The sequence below is a fragment of the Musa acuminata genome, chromosome BXJ1-4 (assembly GCF_036884655.1).
Source record: "Musa acuminata AAA Group cultivar baxijiao chromosome BXJ1-4, Cavendish_Baxijiao_AAA, whole genome shotgun sequence".
NCBI classification, from domain to species: Eukaryota; Viridiplantae; Streptophyta; class Magnoliopsida; order Zingiberales; family Musaceae; genus Musa; species Musa acuminata.
Window position 1 is genome coordinate 28,860,691 of NC_088330.1, and position 20,037 is coordinate 28,880,727.

At 39.3% G+C, this 20,037-nt stretch overlaps 1 protein-coding gene across 2 annotated transcripts in view; it reads right to left on the reverse strand.

Moving 5' to 3' along the window:
- The window catches only part of LOC135651775 (protein ENHANCED DISEASE RESISTANCE 2-like), a 28,530-nt gene extending 10,969 nt beyond the window's left edge, over positions 1–17,561 (reverse strand). Inside the window, exons 1-14 of one of the 2 annotated variants that reach the window (XM_065172200.1) lie at positions 17,078–17,560; positions 15,357–15,431; positions 15,178–15,231; positions 15,016–15,081; positions 14,884–14,945; positions 14,126–14,166; positions 13,585–13,674; positions 13,477–13,523; positions 13,308–13,408; positions 12,837–12,932; positions 12,687–12,751; positions 12,538–12,609; positions 12,285–12,431; positions 11,870–12,183 (exon numbers count right to left, since the gene is read on the reverse strand). In XM_065172200.1, the coding sequence (XP_065028272.1) occupies positions 11,870–12,183; positions 12,285–12,431; positions 12,538–12,609; positions 12,687–12,751; positions 12,837–12,932; positions 13,308–13,408; positions 13,477–13,523; positions 13,585–13,674; positions 14,126–14,166; positions 14,884–14,945; positions 15,016–15,081; positions 15,178–15,231; positions 15,357–15,431; positions 17,078–17,509 (1,662 nt within the window). In that variant the 5' untranslated portion in view covers positions 17,510–17,560. Of the gene's footprint in view, positions 1–11,869; positions 12,184–12,284; positions 12,432–12,537; positions 12,610–12,686; positions 12,752–12,836; positions 12,933–13,307; positions 13,409–13,476; positions 13,524–13,584; positions 13,675–14,125; positions 14,167–14,883; positions 14,946–15,015; positions 15,082–15,177; positions 15,232–15,356; positions 15,432–17,077 lie in introns of both variants that reach the window. The other variant, XM_065172195.1, reaches the window with a different exon arrangement.
- Positions 17,562–20,037: the final 2,476 nt, after the last annotated feature.

Consider the following 20,037-nt stretch of genomic DNA (forward strand, 5'->3'; position numbering starts at 1 on the left):
CTCAAGGTCCATATTATCAGAGCATGGTCTCCTCTATTCAAAAGTCTAGCATGGGGATCCAATCTCTAATATCGAGAAAGATCCACGATGTGTATTTAGATGAGGAGGTGACAAAACTTAAGGATTTGATCAAATCCTTCAAAGGGTAATGGGACGAATATGGGGCGACATTGATGTGTGACGATTAGACACAGCCAACAAGAATGAGTATCATCAATTTTCTTATTTATTATAATAAGAAAATTGATGATACTCAACAAGAATGATTTTAAAGCCGAGCAATACTTACAGATCATTAATCGTAGGACTGAAGTTCATATGGACCAAGATATCCATAATACAAGTAAATTTATATTCAGTGTAATTTAATTTATAATTTTTTGTTGTATAAAAAATTCCTACTAACAAAATTATGTCTTGTAGCGTATTATCTAAACTCGACAATTCAATTTCGGTATACTCTTGGAACGCGAAATGATTTACTATCGATACTAAGAAATGTTATATATCGACTCTTGTCAAACACTAGTAATGTAGCCGATACTATTATAGAGAGCCGATTATTCCGAGATACAATTGGTTTATTCTTCAATGTTGCAATTGTATCATGTCGTTACATTATGGATTTTGGTGAGGAAAAGTTACACATATTGATTATCAACTATATTTGATATTAATTATTTGTTATGCAAATAAAGTCTTATTTATATCTTTTTATAGTCGAGTGGTGGCTATAATTTGGAGGGGACGTACCAAATTTAAGGAAGGTTGTCGTTCCTGTACTTTAACAGATGACGGCATCTAGTGGTTGTGAACATAATTGGTCAACATTCGTATTGATTCACACGAAGGTCCGCAACAAACTATCGTATAGATAGTTGGAAAAACTGGTATATGTCCACTATAACATGCGGCTAAGATCGCGGTGTGCCGAGCTGGATAAGGGGCTAGAGGAAAACTAGATTGATCCCATCGAACTCTATTTCTATAATGAAGATTCAGAATCGATGTTAGAGTGGGTTGAAGTGACAGAGAACCAAGAGGATCCTCTACTTAATGAGGTAGGAGATTCTCAACGTCTTTCACATTTTATCACTAAGACAATAGAATAAGAGAAAGCACATCCCCAATATATCCCTCGGTCAGAACGTGGCGGAAGGAGCCAAACAATATCGAGTCAAATTGCACTAGGAACTAGAGACACTTAACCATCACAATCGTCCGCCGAGTGTACAAAGACAAAGGCAAAGGGAAAAATAGTAACATCGGTCGCACTGTTGCAAAGAATCGAGTTGGACGATGAGACACCTTTGCAATCGCATTCAGTAACTCGCTCGGTCCAGAGACATGGCAACGACGTGGACAACAGTGCCTCGACCGACAATGGCGGTAATGTCGAGGAGTGGTTGGTCCCATTTACACAATTTATGGGAGGTGCATGGATCGAAGAGTAGTATTTCACACATGCCACCCAAGATTCAGATCATGGAGCTCAATGAGGTACTAGTCAAGTTTATGCACGGAAGGCGAAGGACAAGCCAATGGATGATTTTCAATAGATGCGATAGAGCCTACATAACGTAGACACAAAATGAAGTTCATTATATTCACAGTTATCGTATTATGGAGAATCTTACGGCCAACAACAGTACGGTGATAGTTGGTCGTACTTCTCCAAGCAACAATATAATACGGAGCAGCAGATCAGTAGCGAAAGTAGAAGTTCTGACATTCACTAATACATGCCTCATGAGTTGCCCACGACACATATGATTCATGACGATTAACCTGCTAGTCATTGGTGGCTTGCAAGCCAATCACGTGAGTGATGACATGTATGACATGACACACAGTCTTTTTACTTATTATTATTATGACATTTTCTCACTTTATATTGCTTGATGCATAAATAAATTGTGATATCCATGGATTTGTGTCATAGGAATCGGATCGTGATGAGATCACAATAATGAGACCGATTAACCTTTAAACATAGACCCTAAATAATCCTGGTCATAGGTTACTCGAGAGGTACATCTAGATAACCGGACAGACCGATATGTTGTATACCCATCCATATGATTGAGGTGGTTGGTCTCATAGTTGCTCGTGTACAGATGCTCATTGGAGAATAAGTTCACTGATTGATCCACTCACGGAATGCTAGATGGTTGATGATACCTCATTGTCAAACAACGATTTCGTCATTCCAATGGTGTATCTGGTTCTTAGACTTGAGACACCAAGGATATTCTGTATGAGTACTCAACTATTTGATACCAGACTTATAGGTTTTGAAGTTCAAGATCTAGAACAACCGGTTATTAAGAGTGATAGCCAACCTTACGAGGACTATTAAGCGTTGATAGAGGATCATCCACTCTCGGTATCATGAGAGGAATATCCTATGTGTTCTTGCTCAGAAAAATCCTTGGTCAAGGTCATTCGGATTGAGAGAGAAAGAGTTCTCCAGGAGAATCCAACTAGAGTGAGACTCGAGGAGAAACCATATGGACCTGACAACACCATGCCCGGTGTACGGTCTCCATGATATTAGATAGATGAGAGACTATCGGTATACGGTAACTAAGGACAAATAAGTCCAAATGATTGGATTCCCTTGTATCGTTTAGGGATTGCGGCGTAGTGGCCTAGTACGTTTGTAGTCGATGAGTTGAGTGAATTATTATGGAGATAATAATTCACTGAGCCAGAAGGAATTCTGACGGGTATATCTCACGACCAACTCGATATTGGGCCTAGAGGGTTACATACATATGGTAGGTGTTGCGACAAGTAGAGATTCGGATATGAGATATCCACCAGATCCCCTATCTTATTGGATATCTAATAAGCCCCTGAATTATTGAATCATATGGATGAGATCCAATAAGAGTCAATGAGAGATTATTGGATAGAGATCCACTAATCTAAGAAGCTCGACCCAATAGGGTAGTTGGATGGAGATCTAATACCTAATAGTATAGGATCCATTAGGGTTAAGTTGATAGGGGGCCTCTATAAATAAGAGAGAACCAAAGGGTCATAGGCTAGGCCTTTTTGGTTGTCATCTCCTATTCTCCCCTCCCCTTCTCCTCAGATAGTAGGTATGGAGATTTAGGCAGTGATTTGAGGAGCATCTTCGCAGCCCTTGCCGTGTGGATCACCGCTAGAGAGGAGGACACTTGACCTCCTTCATCCTCTCCCACATATCCGTAGGAATTTAGGGATATACGATCTCCCTAGGTAACACAACTATCTCACACATTTTTTTAATTTCATAGGTTTTTGGCACCAATCTTCGCACGACAATGACCACCTTTAGAAAAATTTTGGATTTTTGTTTTATGTTTTTCCGCTACGCATATGATGTCGCCCCTATATTTCCCTACAATGGTATCAGAGCCAGGTTGTTCGTGCGAAAGATTAGTTTTGAACTACGTGTTGTGTTTTAGAAAGGCTTTTGACGTCAAAATCATTGACGCAAAAGTGAGAAAGGGCAGCAACTATTGCTGCCCTTGCTACCCTCGCAAATGGTAGCCTTGACTGCCATCTGCGTGCAGGTAGGCCGCCTGCGGGGATAGCGCCCGCGGGCAAAGGAGGCACCCCCTCCCCTCCCCCCCACCCCCCACAGAGGCCGCTGCTGGCGGGGTGGCAGCGGCCACAACGCGGATGCAAGGATAGGGTTAGGATTTTTGGACAAAAGATATTTTTGCCCTTGTGAATTTCAAAATTTTAATAATATGTCCTTTCTATCTAAATTACCTAAATACCCTTCACAATTCAGAAAATTCCTTACGTGTCCTAAATTTTAGAAAAATATTAGTTAATTAAAAGGTTTAATTAACTATTATTATTTATCTAGTAATCCTATATAATAATATGTATATGTGATGTATGATGTGGATGGATAATCATCGACCGTGTGATGTGATATATGTATATGATGTGATTATGATCATTATTATTATTGGGGACCATGAGCCTTTAATTTTTCTCTCATTTATTATCGGGCTTGCATGCCTGTGATTAAGTTATAATTATACGAGGAGACGCAGCAAGAGCATGGAAGCGATAGCGGGACCCACGAGGTTGAGATGGACGATCACGACATATGGAGATACGTCGAGATGTCAACAGAACCGATGAGGACGAGATGGACGATCATAGGGCATGGAGATGCGTCAATGCACACATATATTGTGATGTGAGTGATTGAGCCCATTGGCTCGGGCCTAATCATATTAGGCTTTGGTCCATGATCATTTGGTGTAATTGCTCATGTGATGTGTAATTGCTTATATACCTACTAGATATCAGTGATTTAAAAAGCGCTAGGCGCCAAGGTCCAAAAACGCGCGAGGCGCTAGGCACTCGCCCAAGCGCTCGCTCGAGCGAAGCGAGACGCTAAAATATAAAAATATATAATATAATTAATAAATATAATTATTTAAAATTTTAAATAAAAATATGCTATTAAATTAAGAAAATCTATTAACAGTATTGAAAATTAATCATTTCAAATAAACTTAATATTAACAGTATACTGCATACTGAGCTTGCTGACTGAGAAACGAGGAAGCAGCGGCGGCAGTGACGAGTGGCGACAGCGGCAGCGGCAAGCGACGAGCAACGGTAGCGGCAGCGGGAAAGGGAGCAGGAGCGACGAGCAGCGGGAGGCGCGAGCGGCGACAGCGACAGCGGCGAGCAGCGACAGCGGGGAGCAGCGGCAGCGGGAGCAGGAGCGGCGAGCAGCGGGAGGCGCGAGCGGCTCCCGCTGCTCGCCGCGACAGAGGCAGTGTTTGCGAGCAGCGACAACAGCGAGCAACGACAGCGGGAGCAGGAGCGGCGAGCGACGATAGAGGCAACGTTTGCGAGCAGCGACAGCGACAGCGACGAGCGGCGACAGGAGCGACGAGTAGCGAGAGGCGCGAGCGGCGACATAGGCAGCGTTTGCGAGCAGCGACAACGGCGAGCGGCGACAACGGCAGCGTTTGCGAGCAGCGAGATCGGGATCGGGAGTGGCAGCGGCAGCGAGTTAGGGTTGGGTAAGGGTTATATCGGTTTAGTTGGTTCGATTGAACCAACCGAACCAGGACCGAACCAGACCTAAAATCCTGGTTCGGTCGCCTTGGTTTACCCAGGCGCTCGCCCGAAGTGCCTAGCGCCTGGGCTCGGGCGAGCGTCCAGGCGGTGCCTGTTTGAAGCGCGCCGCCTGGGTGATTAGCGAGGCGCTCGAGCCTCACCTCGCCTCGCTCGAGTGCCTAGGCGAGCGCCCGAGCGCCTTTTTCAATCATTGAACCAAAATTATTCTCACGACGGAGAAAATTGTGTACATCCTTAATATAGTGATGATACCTACACTCGAGAAAGGGACAAGCGAGGAAGAGATCGCTCGCTATGTGAAGTACAAATATGACTCCACTCTTGGTTAGTGTTACATGTTGGGCTCTATGACCCTTGAGTCATAGAGACAAGATGAACAGATGGATGTCAGATCCATTCTCCTGCATGTCCGCAAATTATTTAAGGAACAAGGAAGGACTCGACGACATAAGATATCCAAGAGTCTCTCCCGCGTCAAGATAACTGAGGGGACACCAGTTCAGAACTATGTCCTAAAGATGATTGAGTGGATTGAGAAACTCATAAGTCTAGGAATGGTCCTAGAGGATAACCTGTGTGTGGATATTGTGCTTCATTCCCTACCAGATTCCTTTTCTCAGCTTGAGATGACTCTCCCTGAACTCCTCAATATACTAAGGGAGGCTGAGAGCACTATCAAGAAGGAGAAGCTAGTTGTCTATACTAGTGAGACCAGAAAGAAAAGGAAGGCAGAAAAATCCCTTAAGAATGGCAAGGGTAAGGGCAGACCAGGTAAAGCAAAGGTTATTAAGAAAGACCCAACAAAGAACAAAGGTCAATGCTTCTACTGCGATAAAGATGAGCACTAGAAGAGGAACTACAAATACTACCTTCCAGAGAGGGCAAAATAAAAGCTTGGAGAAGCTTCAGGTCCATTTATGATCAGTCTCCATTTGTCAGAATCTTATGATAACACATGGGTATTGGATACCGGCAGTGCTTATCACATCTGTAATTTGTTGCAGGTTCTGGCAAGACCTAGGAGATTAGCGAGAGACGAGATGGACCTTAAGATAGGCAATGGAGCAAAATTTACTATAGTGGCTGTTGGCGAGGTCATCCTATATATGCCTGGTGGAGCTATTATTGTATTGGATACATGTTATTTTGTTCCTTCTATTATCAAAAATATTATTTCCATTTCATGATTGATAGTTAGTAGATATAAATTAGTTGTTAAGAACAATGGTTGTTCAACATTATTAGATGATAAGATCATCACGAAAGGAACATTGCATAATGATTTATTTATGTTAGACACTGCTCTCCACATATCATGAATGTAAGTGTGTCCAAGAGGAAACGAGATGAGGTGAACAGTGCATACCTGTGGCATTGTAGGCTAGGTCATATCCATAAAGGAAGGATTCAAAAGTTCCTAAAGGATAGATACCTAGATCTATTCGACTATGAGTCATATGCAACTTACGAGTCTTGCCTTCGCGGAAAACTAACCAACTCTCCATTTAGTGGAACTAGAGAGCGAGAGTCATTAAGTTGTTGGAACTCATATATAATGATGTATGCGGTCCCATGTCAACTCATGTCATAGGTAGTTACTCCTACTTCATTACTTTTACTGACGATTTCTCAAGGTATGAACATATGTACTTGATGAAGTACAAGTCCGAGGCCTTCGAAAAATTCAGGAAATATAAGAATGAAGTGGAGAATCAGACTGAAAATAGTATCAAGACTCTTCAATCAGAACGACGTGAGTACTTAAATACAGAGTTCACCCCGTTTCTCAAGGACCATGGGATTCTGTCCCAATTGACACCTCTTTATATACCTCAACTCAATGGTATATCCGAGAGGAGGAATCGCATACAATTAGACATGGTGCGGTCCATGATGAGTTTCGCCGACCTAACCATCTCACTTTGGGAATATGCCCTAAAGACCGCAGCTTACCTTCTGAACAGAATTCCAACTAAGTCGGTAGTGTCTACTCCAGATGAGATATGGAAAGGGAAGAAGCCCGATCTTAAAGTTTTTAAGATTTGGGGCTGCCCTACTCATGTTAAGAGACACAATCCCGACAAGTTGGAATCCAAGATGGAGCGGTGCAAGTTCATGGAATACCCCAAGGAAACTTGTGGATATTATTTCTATCACTCAGAGGACCAAAAAGTCTTTGTAACCAAGAGAGCAGTGTTCCTTAAGAATGAACTTATTCTTGGTGGAGACAGTGAGAGTGTGATAGAGTTGAGCGAGGTTGGAGAACCTAGCTCAAGCACAATTCCACAGCCCGAGTCTGTTCAGGTACCCGGCACACATGTTCCGATTTTATGTAAGTTTGGCAGAGTATCTCATCCTCCTGAGAGATATGTGGGACATATTAGAGGAGAGGATATTGAGGATATTGATCCTCAGACCTATGAGGAGGCTATTACGAGTATAGACTCTGGGAAGTGGCAAGAGGCCATAAATTCTAAGATGGATTTTATGTACTCCAATAAGGTTTAGAACTTTGTTGATGCACCCGAGGGTATTGTACCCATTAGTTGCAAATGGATCTTTAAGAAAAAGATCGGAGTATATGGAAAGGTAGAGACCTATAAAGCAAGGCTAGTGGCCAAGGGGTATCGTCAAAGGCAATGTGTTGACTATGACAAAACCTTCTTATCCATAGCCATGCTAAAATCCATCTAAATTCTATTAGCTATTGTAGCACACTATGATTATGAGATCTAGCAAATGGATGTGAAAGTCGCGTTCCTCAATGACAACCTCGAGCATGAGGTGTATATGATATAGCCTGAGGAATTCGTGTCCAAAGAAAGTCCAGATAAGATGTGCAGGTTGCTTAGGTCCATCTATGGACTGAAATAAGCTTCCCGAATTTGATGAGGCAATCAAATCTTATGACTTCGTTAAGAACGAATATGAGCCTTGTGTGTACATGAAGGTAAGTGGGAGTGCTATAACCTTCTTTGTGTTATATGTGGATGACATCTTAATCATTGGGAATGATATAAGAATACTCTCCACAGTAAAGGCTTAGCTATCTAGACACTTCTCTATGAAGGACTTAGGGGAAGTATCATACATATTGGGAATTCGGATCTATCAGTTTTGAATATCGGTCTGTATCAATGTACCAAGCTCTGCTTGGTACGGTACATACTGGTATATATCGTCGGTATACTAGAGCGTACCGATAGTATATCCTAAAACCTTAAAAATACCTTCACCTACCACGCTAGGGCGTACTAATCAGTATGCCTCGATAACAGTCGAAATCCGGGGCGGTATCGGTTGATACGCCTTGGTACTGGTCAAAACACTGGTACTGCCCGATAGAAGACGATCTGCATACCGTATCCTCTCGGACCGGTACGTACCGCCTATACCAGGCTGTATATATCAAAATTGAGAACCCTGGGATCTATAGAGATAGATCCAAGAGGATGCTTGGCTTGTCCCAATCCAGGTACATAGGCACCATTATCAAAAGGTTTTGCATTGAAAATTCCAAGAGAGGTCTCATACCGATGAGACAAGGGATATCACTTTCTTGGAGTATATCCCCAAAAACTCATGAAGAAAGGGCAGACATGGATAACATACCCTATGCCTCAGCGATAGGATCTATCATGTATGCTATGCTATGTAACAAACCTGATATAGCGTATGCTCTAAATGTCACGAGCAAGTATCAAGTAAATCCAGGCTTGGAGCACTAGAAAGCAATAAAGTATATCCTTAAGTACTTGAGAGAGACTAAGGATATTTTACTAGTATATGGAGGAAGTAGCCTCAGGGTTGAGGGCTACACAAACTCGAGCTTCCAGTCCGATGTCGATGATAGTAAGTATAATTCAGGGTATGCATTCACCCTGAATGGAGGAGTAGTATGTTGGAAGAGTTTCAAGCAAGATACTATTGCAAACTCGACCATAGAGGCGGAGTATATTACTACGGGAGAGGCAGCAAAGGAGGAAGTCTGAATGAAGAAGTTCATCACAGATCTGGGAGTCGTGTCGAGCAGCGAGGAGCTGATTCCCTTGTATTGCGACAACTATGGGGCGATTACTTAAATAAGGAAACCCGAGTCTCATCAAAAGTGTTCTGAGAATGTTCTAACTTATTAGAGAGATTGTGGCCCAAGGAGATATAGTAGTGGAAAAAGTTCCATCCGAAGATAACATCGCAAATCCACTAACAAAGCCGTTGTCTCATATTGTCTTTGAGCATCACAGGCATCTGATGGGGATCCAATACATAGGTGATTGGTTTTAGGTCAAGTGGGAGATTGCTAGTCATAACTCATAAGTGCCTTGCAAGCTAATCACATGAGTAATATCACGTGTGACATGACATACAGTCTTTTTGCTTATTATTATTATAATCTTTTCTCACTCTATATTGCTTGATGCATAAATATATTATAATGTCCATGGATCTGTGCAATGGAAATCGGATCGTGATGAGATCACGATAATGAGACTGATTCACCTTTAAACACAGACCCTAAATAATCCTGATCATAGGGTACTCGAGAGGGACATCGAGATAACCGGACAGACTGGTATACTGCATACCCATCCATATGATGGAGGCGGCTGGTCTCATAGCTGTTTGTGTGGGGACACTAGGGCTATAGTATAGGTGCTCATTGGAAAATAAGTTTACTGATTGATCCGCTCACGAAATACTGGATGGTTGATGGTGCCTCATTGTCAGACAGCAATTTCATTATCCCAATGGTGAACCTGGTCTTTAGACTTGAAACACCAAGGATGTCTTGTACGAGTACTCCACTCTTTGATACCGAACTTATAGGTTTTGAAGTTCCAGATCTAGTACAGCAGGTTATCGAGAGTGACAACCAACCTTACGAGGGTCATTAAGTATCGATAGAGAATCATCCGCTCTCGGTATCATAAGAGGAATATCTCATATATTCTTACTTAAATAAATCCTTAGCCAAGGTCATTTGGATTGAGAAAGAAAGAGTTCTTCGGGAGAATCTGATTAGTGCGAGACTCGAGGAGAAATAGTATGAGCCTAATAGCACCATGCCCGGTGTACGATCTCTATGATATTAAATGGATGAGGGACTATAGGTGCACGATAACTGAGGACAGATAGGTCCAAAGGATTATATTCCCCTATATCGTCTGGGGATTGCGGCGTAGTGGCTTAGTATATTCGTAGTGGATGAGTCGAGTGAATTATTATGAAGATAATAATTCACTAAGCCAGAAGGAGTTTTGACAGGTATGACTCACGACCAGCTCGAAATTGGGCCTAAAGAGTCACACATATATGGTAGGTATTGCAACGAGTAGATGTTCGGATATGAGATATCCATCGGAGCCCCTATCTTATTGGATATCCAATAAACCGCTAAATTATTGAATCCTATGGATGAGATCTAATAAGAACTATTAAGAGATTATTGGATAGAGATCCACTAATCTAAGAGACTTGGATAGTTGAATGGAGATCCAATACCCAATAGGGTAGGATCCATTAGAGTTACGTTGATAGAGGACCTCTATAAATAGGAGAGAACTAAAGAGTCATAGGCTATGCCTTTTTGGCTGCCACATATTCTCCTCTCCCCTTCTCCTCAGATAGTAGGTATGGAGATTTGGGCAGCGATTTGAGAAGCGTCTTCGCAACTCCTGCCATATGAATCATCGCTAAAGAGGACACTTGACCTCTTTTATCCTCTCCCACAGATCTGTAGGAATTCAGGAATATACGATCTCCCTAGGTAACATAACTATCTCACACATGTTTTTTACTTTTGTGGGTTTTTGCACATCAATCTTCGTACGACGATGAACACCTTTTAGGAAATTTGATATTTTTGTTTTATATTTTTTCGTTGCGCATGTTGTCGCCCCTAGAGTTTCCTACACACAACCTACGACCATCACCACATTGATGTACCAATGGCATACGGTGTATCAATACACTATGTCGTGTGATCAATTTTAAGATTGGGTCCAACAAACATATCATATTGATATACAGATACATAAGATCAAAGACCTCGATCCACCACCCGTGGAGGCCCATCGTTTGTTTTGGTGGTAGAATCAGATATATATCTACACAAATGATTACTTAATTCATTTGAATCTTAAAGTTTAAGTTCTATACAAAATAATCTAACAATTCAAATAATTTTTGTAGATAATTCAATATTAACAGAAGGACGATCCCTAACGAACCGAAATTATGAACCTTGCACAAGGCTATTCCTCAAAACCCGAAAAAGATATGTAGCACTATTCTTACTTAATTTACATTAATTTTGCTAAAACTATACTAAATGTATATTTATTTCTAACTTAAAAACCCTATCCTAACATTTTTTTTTCTATTTTCAGATATTTTCGAAGGGTTTTATGCCTATTTTAGGCATTTCGTTCGGTACGCCTCAGTACGTACCATACCGAGCAAGGCTCGGTACGCTAGCACAGAACAAAATTACGAACCTTGATTGGCATTATTGTAATTGTCACCAAAGGTTCTTCAATCATTTTGTACAGGCTAGGATATTAGCAGATCATACTACGTAATGATATACCACAACACACCATATAAAGAAGTTGTTGCCCAGGTATCTAAAAGTCAGCTTGATGTTGTGTAATGAATAAAGAAAAAGAAAAGTACAATGTACTGAATATATCTTCTTCCAAGCTGAAAAACAGTTAGCAGAAACAAGGTTTCATGATTGGAAATTTTCACAAGAAGCACACACCTGGGTTTGCAAGCCATCATCAGAAGGCCACAAAGCTTCCACTTCATTATACTCTGATTCATTGATAACATCAAAAAACTCATCAGCTGCATCATTCAGTTGAAGGAATGATCCACCTGCTTTTGCATTTTTGGCCGGCGATCTTTGTGTCTCATCTGCAGAATCCTCACTTTTACTAATTTCCTCTGCTGGCTGCTCTAGTTTCATGTGTTCCCTCTCATTCTGTGGCAACCCTATCTCCCTTGTTGACTCACCTGATGAAAAATCAGAGCAAGCACAGCTACCAACTTTTGCACGGAAGAATTCTCGGAGAGCTGCAAATTACATAGTTAATTCTGTCAACATATACTCACTAGATTGTTCTAATAAAAGGTGAGACGTGAATAAAAAATAAAATTCATGTTCTAGATTATACCCGCAACTCTCCCTAACATTCGGATTGTAATATACTCTGCGGATGAGGTGAACAAATAAGACTTCCAAAATTTCCAATCAATTGCAAGCATGTGCTTTACAACTGATTGTTTTCCTTGGTTCACTGGAGATATTACATATCCTCCACCTACAAAAGAACATAGAGTACCAACACTTGGGGTTCGATAAGATAGGACAAAACATGAATACACGAACAAACAAACATGACAGCCTGAGTTTTAAGCATACATTACTTTTAAGGCAGGCACGAACGTAGCCTCTCTCAGGTTGACATTTTTGGTGGGAAAAAGAATGATAGAGTATTACTGTCACAAAGTCAAAATATATATGATGTTATATTTCTGTAACTTAAGAATTACCAATCATTCACGAATGCCATTACCATATGTTCCATCATCTTCCCTTCTCCAATAGCGCCGTAGTAATAAATCCCTTTTTTTCATTCCCCTGCAAACTAACACTATAATGTGAGTGATTATTGAATAAGTAGAAATAGATGAAATTTCAGTAATCTAAGAGCTTTGAATCTGACCATGGCAACCAATCACTACGCAATTTTTTGTGAATGATATCAGTGTGACCATCCAAGTGTTCAACAACATTACCTTCTAGTAAGCAAAAATCCCATCTGCAAGAAAACTTCATAGTTTACTTCCTGAATAGAGTAAAACAAAATTCTTATTTTCTAGAAATAGAAATTGCCAAACTCAAGGACGTAATATGACTTCTCATTTCATTTCCTTTATGGCTGATGCCGTGTTTCTCTTGTTTCAGAAATATGGTACAAGACTACAAGATTTCAGTATATGCTACTCATAACATTACATAATCTAGATCTCTTATCTGTTAAAAATGTCGGACATCATGCTCTGATAAAATAGGTTGCAATCACATCATGACAACAATATCTAAAATTTTGGTAAAGTGACTTCTCAGTGAGGAGATTATCAATATTTTCTCAAACTGATAGAACATGCAGGTGACAAAAAGTAGGGATCTTTACTCTGATCTTGATGGACCAAGAGACATAACTCTCCGGAAAACAGCCTCAGAGGTTGCATCAATAACACCTACTGCCATTAAAGCTGGATGATCATCCCAATGCTGATAAGATAATCCCCATTAGCATCCCAAAAACTTGATAAATCATTATTGTTTGCCAAAATAGGTACCATTCCATGAGAATCAGCATCTCTTGTCTCCTTAAACAGCCGTAAGCCTATGCATAAAAGCTGCAGTTAGAAATGAACCTTTGGTAAAAGAAAAAGATAAATGATTACCATTTTTGCAGCCAACTATTGTCCATGTGGAAGGTGCAATTACATCAGCTGTTGTAGGATCCGCAAGAACAGATGTGAACACAGTCCAATCTAAGAGCAATTTGTAGGAAAATAATTTAGTGGAAGGTAAGCAAAATGGAAGAGCCAGTAAACACAATAAGATTTTTTAGAAATTTTGTAACAATCTCAATATTTTGGTCAAATAAATTTTTGCTTAAATGTGCCAAATTGGTTCTAATAGTTATTAGTAATGGATCTGCTGGGTCTTTGGAAGAACAAGAATAAGAAAATATGTGATGTTATAATATGTATAGCTTTCCTCCTACTTCAGAGTTGTCCTAGTCAGTGTGCCAAAATCTCGGACCATGCTGACATATGGTCACTAGAAAACAACAATTGAAACATGATGTGGTCCATGATAGCAATACTTGGTAGGATGCTAGAATTTTGTCAAAGGAATTTGACATTTTGTATGATCAAACATTTTTGTTGGAGAAACTAGAGCTAAACTAAAAGAGGTTAAAAGAACATATACACTGACCTAAAGGGTGCTTCCTGCCTCTCCCATTTGCATGACGCAGCCTATAAAATCATAATATTGATAAAAAAATAAATTTTCAGAAGAAAAAGGTAAAATGACTTCATTAAGTCCATAATCTAAAGAAATCACTAGACAGATATTCTTAAAGCAATCAATAGACAGATCAGGGATCCATACATGAACTAAATGCACAAAAAGTAATAACATTATCAAGAACAAGTGTCAAATAATTGGCAAGTTGACATTGTCCACCCCCATGAAAAATTTCTTCCATTCTCTGTTAAAGGGCTTTGGTATACAGTCTATGTACAATAACAACATACAAATTTCTGCCCTGTGGATTCTCCATGGAATAAAGAAGAAAATAACTCAACCAATGTCTCATCAAGGCAATGACGAGTAGTAGAGACCATCAAAAGCCACAAAGACCATCTTTTTAAAGCCATAGCAGTTGTTCCATGCTGAATGGAAATTCTCTAATTACATAAAAAACAAATGTAGTTGCCCATATTAGCATCTAGAATGATCAATTTTTAAGGCCCTTTTTCATACCAGAAGAGTAGTCAGAACACGGATAAATTTAAGGAAGAAAATTGAGCAATCAATGAAAAACATGAAAATGTTAGTTACAGGAACCAATCCTTTGCAAGCTAATGCATGCCTATTCCATACACAAGCAAAAAATTGCGTTACAGTCAATCCATAGAAGCTACAAACATATAAAATCAATTACTGGTTGAGAAGGGCTGACGTTAAACCTAAATGATTGGCATCTTCTCTTTGAACAAGCTACAACATTTTCTTCTTTGTTTGGGTCCTCCTACAAGTGTGGAAAGATGTTATATATAATTGTCAAGGAATATGAATGAGGTAAAAGAAAGCATCGAAACCTTTAATGCTGCTTCCATTATAGATCTGATCCATCTTGCAGCTTCTTCCGAGCTTCTGGCACCCAACTGCAAGGTTTGGCCATTCTTCATATCCATGAAAAAAGCAACAAAAAAAAACTACTAATAGAAAATGCTAGAAAAGTAAGTGAAATTCCAACACACCTTAAGTTGATCTTTGTGATTAGAGGCACTGCACAGCGTAAATACATACATGACCTGCAAATTACCATGCAAATCTATAACTGGGTGATGAACTTTGCGATAGTGGAAATTATCATGTAACTATATTGACGGGATTAATTAATTTTGAGTTAGTAATATAAGTCAGGTTTATGTTGTACATTTCTAAGCATATTCTCTCTCCCATTATCTGTGACGCGTATGCAGAAGTCAATCACTGCACTTCTAATAGGTTCCTGATAACACAGAAAATTCAAGATATGATTTGGAGTATTTATGCATAACAAATTAAAAAGAAGAAAAAAATAACATTCTGCAAAACTCAAAAATATTATCAGCAGATACAGACAGCATCACAATAAGTTGCCAAGAAATGATTGAACAAGAAAACACGTATCATGATTTGCAACATTGTTGCACAGGTTCAGCCAGTTTATTGAATAATAAGAAGAGAAGTTACCATACTCTAGGGTCCAATATTTTGATCAGATGTGAGTCCTAGTCATACCTAATCAGCCTATTAAGGTTCGGTTAGATCCTACAAAGCCAGAGCCCTGCATGGGTAAGAAACATATCTAGGTATTCAAATTTCACTCTAGATTGGATAAATGGCAAGATGACCAGTATCAGATCCAGAAACAATGCACAGAGTTGTACTATAATTTGTGCATATCACAAATGTATGTCCTGATCTGTCACAAATTCTTATAATAAGAACAAGTCATGCATGTTGCTTACAATCCTGTTGACTAAAGACAATCTGTTAACACATGATTCACCTGCAGGTTGGTAATAGGAATGTGAAATCATTAAAATGAAAAACTCTTTGCAACTAGGTGGATAAAGCTTCAGCAGACTGGTGTTACATATCATTGCAAAATCAGTTAAGAAGCGGATAATTTTATGACTATATAAATAGCACAAAGGACAAAAAGGAACAAAAAAACTAAAAATCTGTGGTTTGATGATTGATCTCAACTAGGAATTCGCAAGCTCAAAAAAGTTATAATGAATGAACTGTCTCATCCTGGTCCTGTTCGATCATTTATCCACTTGTCTCATGGTAAATCACTCAAATGTCCACGAGGAGGAACAAGATGAAGAAATAGAAAATGAAAGGGTCATTTCACATAAGATGACCGACAATAACATTAAGACTGCATGCCTGTCTATAATATCATGCTCATCTAAAAAGTATAAAGCCCTATTTCATTTAGCCTTCTATTCTGGAAAATCCAAAAGAACACGAAAAGAAAATCATATAGGAAATCTGCTTTTAGTTTTCAATGAAAAACGTAACTTAAATGAAAACTAAGTAGTAATATGGCAGCATCCTTTTTGCCTGTCTGATTATGTCTAGCGATTGTCCCCAACGAAGTCTTCTTTATTACACTCATCACAGCGACCAATCACAAGTCATCACCGTCCAGTGCCCGCCATTATTAGCCCCCTCCTGTAGTTGCCCACCGCCTATCATCTTTCCTTGACGCCGAATTCACCTTCGCCATCATACCCACCACGCATTGTCACCGCCCACAGTCCAACAAAAAAAAATCTACCACCACCCTTCATCACTAGAAGAATCCCAAGACACATGAATCGGTTGAAGATCCTTCATCATTTGGATCCATTTATGCTCAAGACAGTAGTCGGATCAAACCGAACCAACAAAACAACCAAACATCTATAAGGATCTCTGAAAGACAAAAGAAGAGCAAAGAAATAACCTGGCTTCTCTCTTGCTGATCAACAAGATCGATGAAACAACTAAAAGATGTCATCTTTTGCCGTAAAGAGAGTAAGCCAGAGGGTCAAGCACCTACCTTTCGTCCAGACCACCAAGAAACCAAGTGAAGGGACATCAAGAAGGGGTCGTACATACCTCTTTATTTGACGCGGGTACGTTCTTGTAGCAATTGAGGGCGTTGCCATCAAGAACGAAGTACCTCTTCCTCGAGTACTGCAACCCAAGTCGATTAGACCGGACCAGGTACAGCCACCCCTGCATCCTTCGATCCTGAGCTTCCTCCGACGAGATTCCCATTGGAGATGCCACCCGCTGCCGCTTAGAGGTCCGAGAGCATGGAAAGTTGCGATCTTTTCGGGGCTGCTCCAATGTTTTCTTTCCTTCCTCCGTTGGGTTCCCTTCTGCTGACGAAGAAAGGGGAGGTGAAGGTGCAGGTGCAGGGACAACCTCAGCAGCAGCAGCAACAACAGCAGAAGAGAGACAGCAAGGTGGGTAGGCCGCCGATAGGGAGGGAATCAGTCGATTGGAAAATTGTATTATAAGTTTGCTCTGCGCCGGTGATAACATGGCATCTGCAATCCACTGAGAGATAGATTGGTGACACGAATGTCTGTGTCATGTGACCCCACCTCTTTATGGACTATGGGAGTGGGGGAAGAACCCAAACGAGCCAAAACCAAAAACAATTCCAACCCATAACACAGAACCTCCTCCGTTGGGGAGTTGCCAAAACAACTCAAACAAACCAACAACACCTCCTCTCCTCTCCTCTCTCCCATCCATCAATTGGGTGAATTTTAGGAGGACAAAATAGGAACCAAAAACCCCTAAACTTAGCATTTTTGTTGTGGGAAATGATTGAACTGAACCTTACTCAGAATAAATAATGATCTCCCTCTCCCTCTTCCTTTCTTTTCCATAATATTTTATGCTATAGGAATATTACTGCAACTTTTGGTGGGCACAAAAAATAGGGTCAGATAGGACAAAGATACTTCTGAAACGAAATCACTCTGCACCAAGCTTTCTCAAAATATCACTTGTCTGAGGCGAATTATAGACAATGGAACCAAAAATATGAACACTATAATCTAATTCATCTTTACGTAAGTTTGACTAGTCTAACTCACATGTTTACAAGTTAAAAGAGCAATGAATTTAAAGAGATACAATATATATATATATATACATACATTTAATATGATTAGTGATAGGACAATCAACCAACCATACTAACATGGCTTTAACTCGGTTGAATTGTGGTTAGATCAACGTCAGCATCTTATTGTGGTAGGTGCATCTCCTTTAGATTTTGGTCAATTTTAGGGTTGTCCGTCACACAAGACTACAATAAATTATGAGGTGTAGTTAGAATTCAAATTTTCATATCACCATGAAGATAACATTTTCTTTTATTATTATTATTTTTTGTTGAATAAGCTCACGATCACTGTACAAGAATTGGTAATGGAACTACTAAATTTTTGGTTCTATTTTTCTAGCCCAACTTTGATAGCTTTGGTTTATGAAGTTTATGGGGTTAACTAATCCATGCATTCGATTTATTATATTTGTAATCTCTTAAATAAATAAATAAATAAATAAATCTTGTCGAAGGTCCATGAAATAATCATATTCCTAAAGGTCACATTTCTTGCCAACGTTGGCTAAATTGATGTATGCCGCTTTGAACTGTAATAATTGCGAGAAATTAATAATACCGATGGAAGGAATTGGATGGCTCCAACCATCTCCATCGATGCGTGGAGACTACAAGTCAAGTTCAACACGTCTCGACCCATAAATACTTTAGTAGAGGAGGTTGTCGAGTTGTGTCACTTTGAATGCCATGTTTGTCGGGTCAACAGCAACTTGAATTTTTCTAGACATAAATATTTCTATAAGATATCATACGGTAAAGTAAATTTATTTATTACCAATTCATGTTTTGGGGATTTATATATATATATTCGATTAAACACTAATTTATCTTGAAAACATACATCTTTAAAGTCGATAACCAAACCCAATTTGTATAGTCTTGACTATTTCAACCCTTAGTGATGAAAATTTTTTTTTTTTATTTCACACAAATAAATATTTTTAGTAGCAAGATAAGATGCGTATGGTTATGATGAGGTCCTACGACTAGTACAATTTAGTTGATTGCGCATATGGCAGCATTAATTGAAGACCATGCTGAGTTGACTTCGAATTAATTGATCATCAACGTCACCCTTGCAATGAAATGGATGTGAAAGGCTTCCCCATGCTTTGTTCGTGTATGATTTTATACACCAACAATGCAAAATGTCGATTGATTTTTAATGCATTGACTTTGAAAATGCAAAATCTCATCCATTCCCACATATTTAACCTTGAAAAGGTCATACAATATAGTTTTTTTTTAAAATACGATGATCATAAATTTTAAGTAAAGTGGAGGTTCGATCAACTTTTTTTAAATACGATACACCGTCTAAAAAAGAGAAATACCATTCATTCCCAACATGAGTCATGCAAAAGTTATATGAATGTTGTTTCATGAAAAAAATGATAATCATAAGGTTTGTATCAAATAGAGGTTTGATATGTTTTTCTTCATACCTTATTGAAAACACAAAATGTCATGAATTCCCAACATATATTATGTATGAAAAAGTCATATGAATGACATGTCGTGAAAGCATAAATTTCATCCATTCCCAATCTACTAGACCTTGAGAATTTGTATGAATGTCATTTAAAAAAAAAAAAGAGATGGGTATACAATTTACATAAAGTAGAGGTTTGATTGATTTTTATGCCCTGTCTTGAAAACACAATTTTTTTTTGAGAAAAAATATGATTATCATAAAGTTTATGCAAAGTGGGGATTCAATCAATTTTTCGTACATCATCTTGAAAATACAAAATATCAACCATTCCTAACATATTAGCTATGGTTAAGTAGTATAAATGTCATTTTGTAAAAAAATACATGATGGTCATAAAGCTTGTGTAAAGTAGAGGTTAGAGTAATTTTTCATGTATAGTCTTGAAAACTTAAAATGTCATCCATTCCAAACATATTAGCCCTATAGAAGTCATAAGAA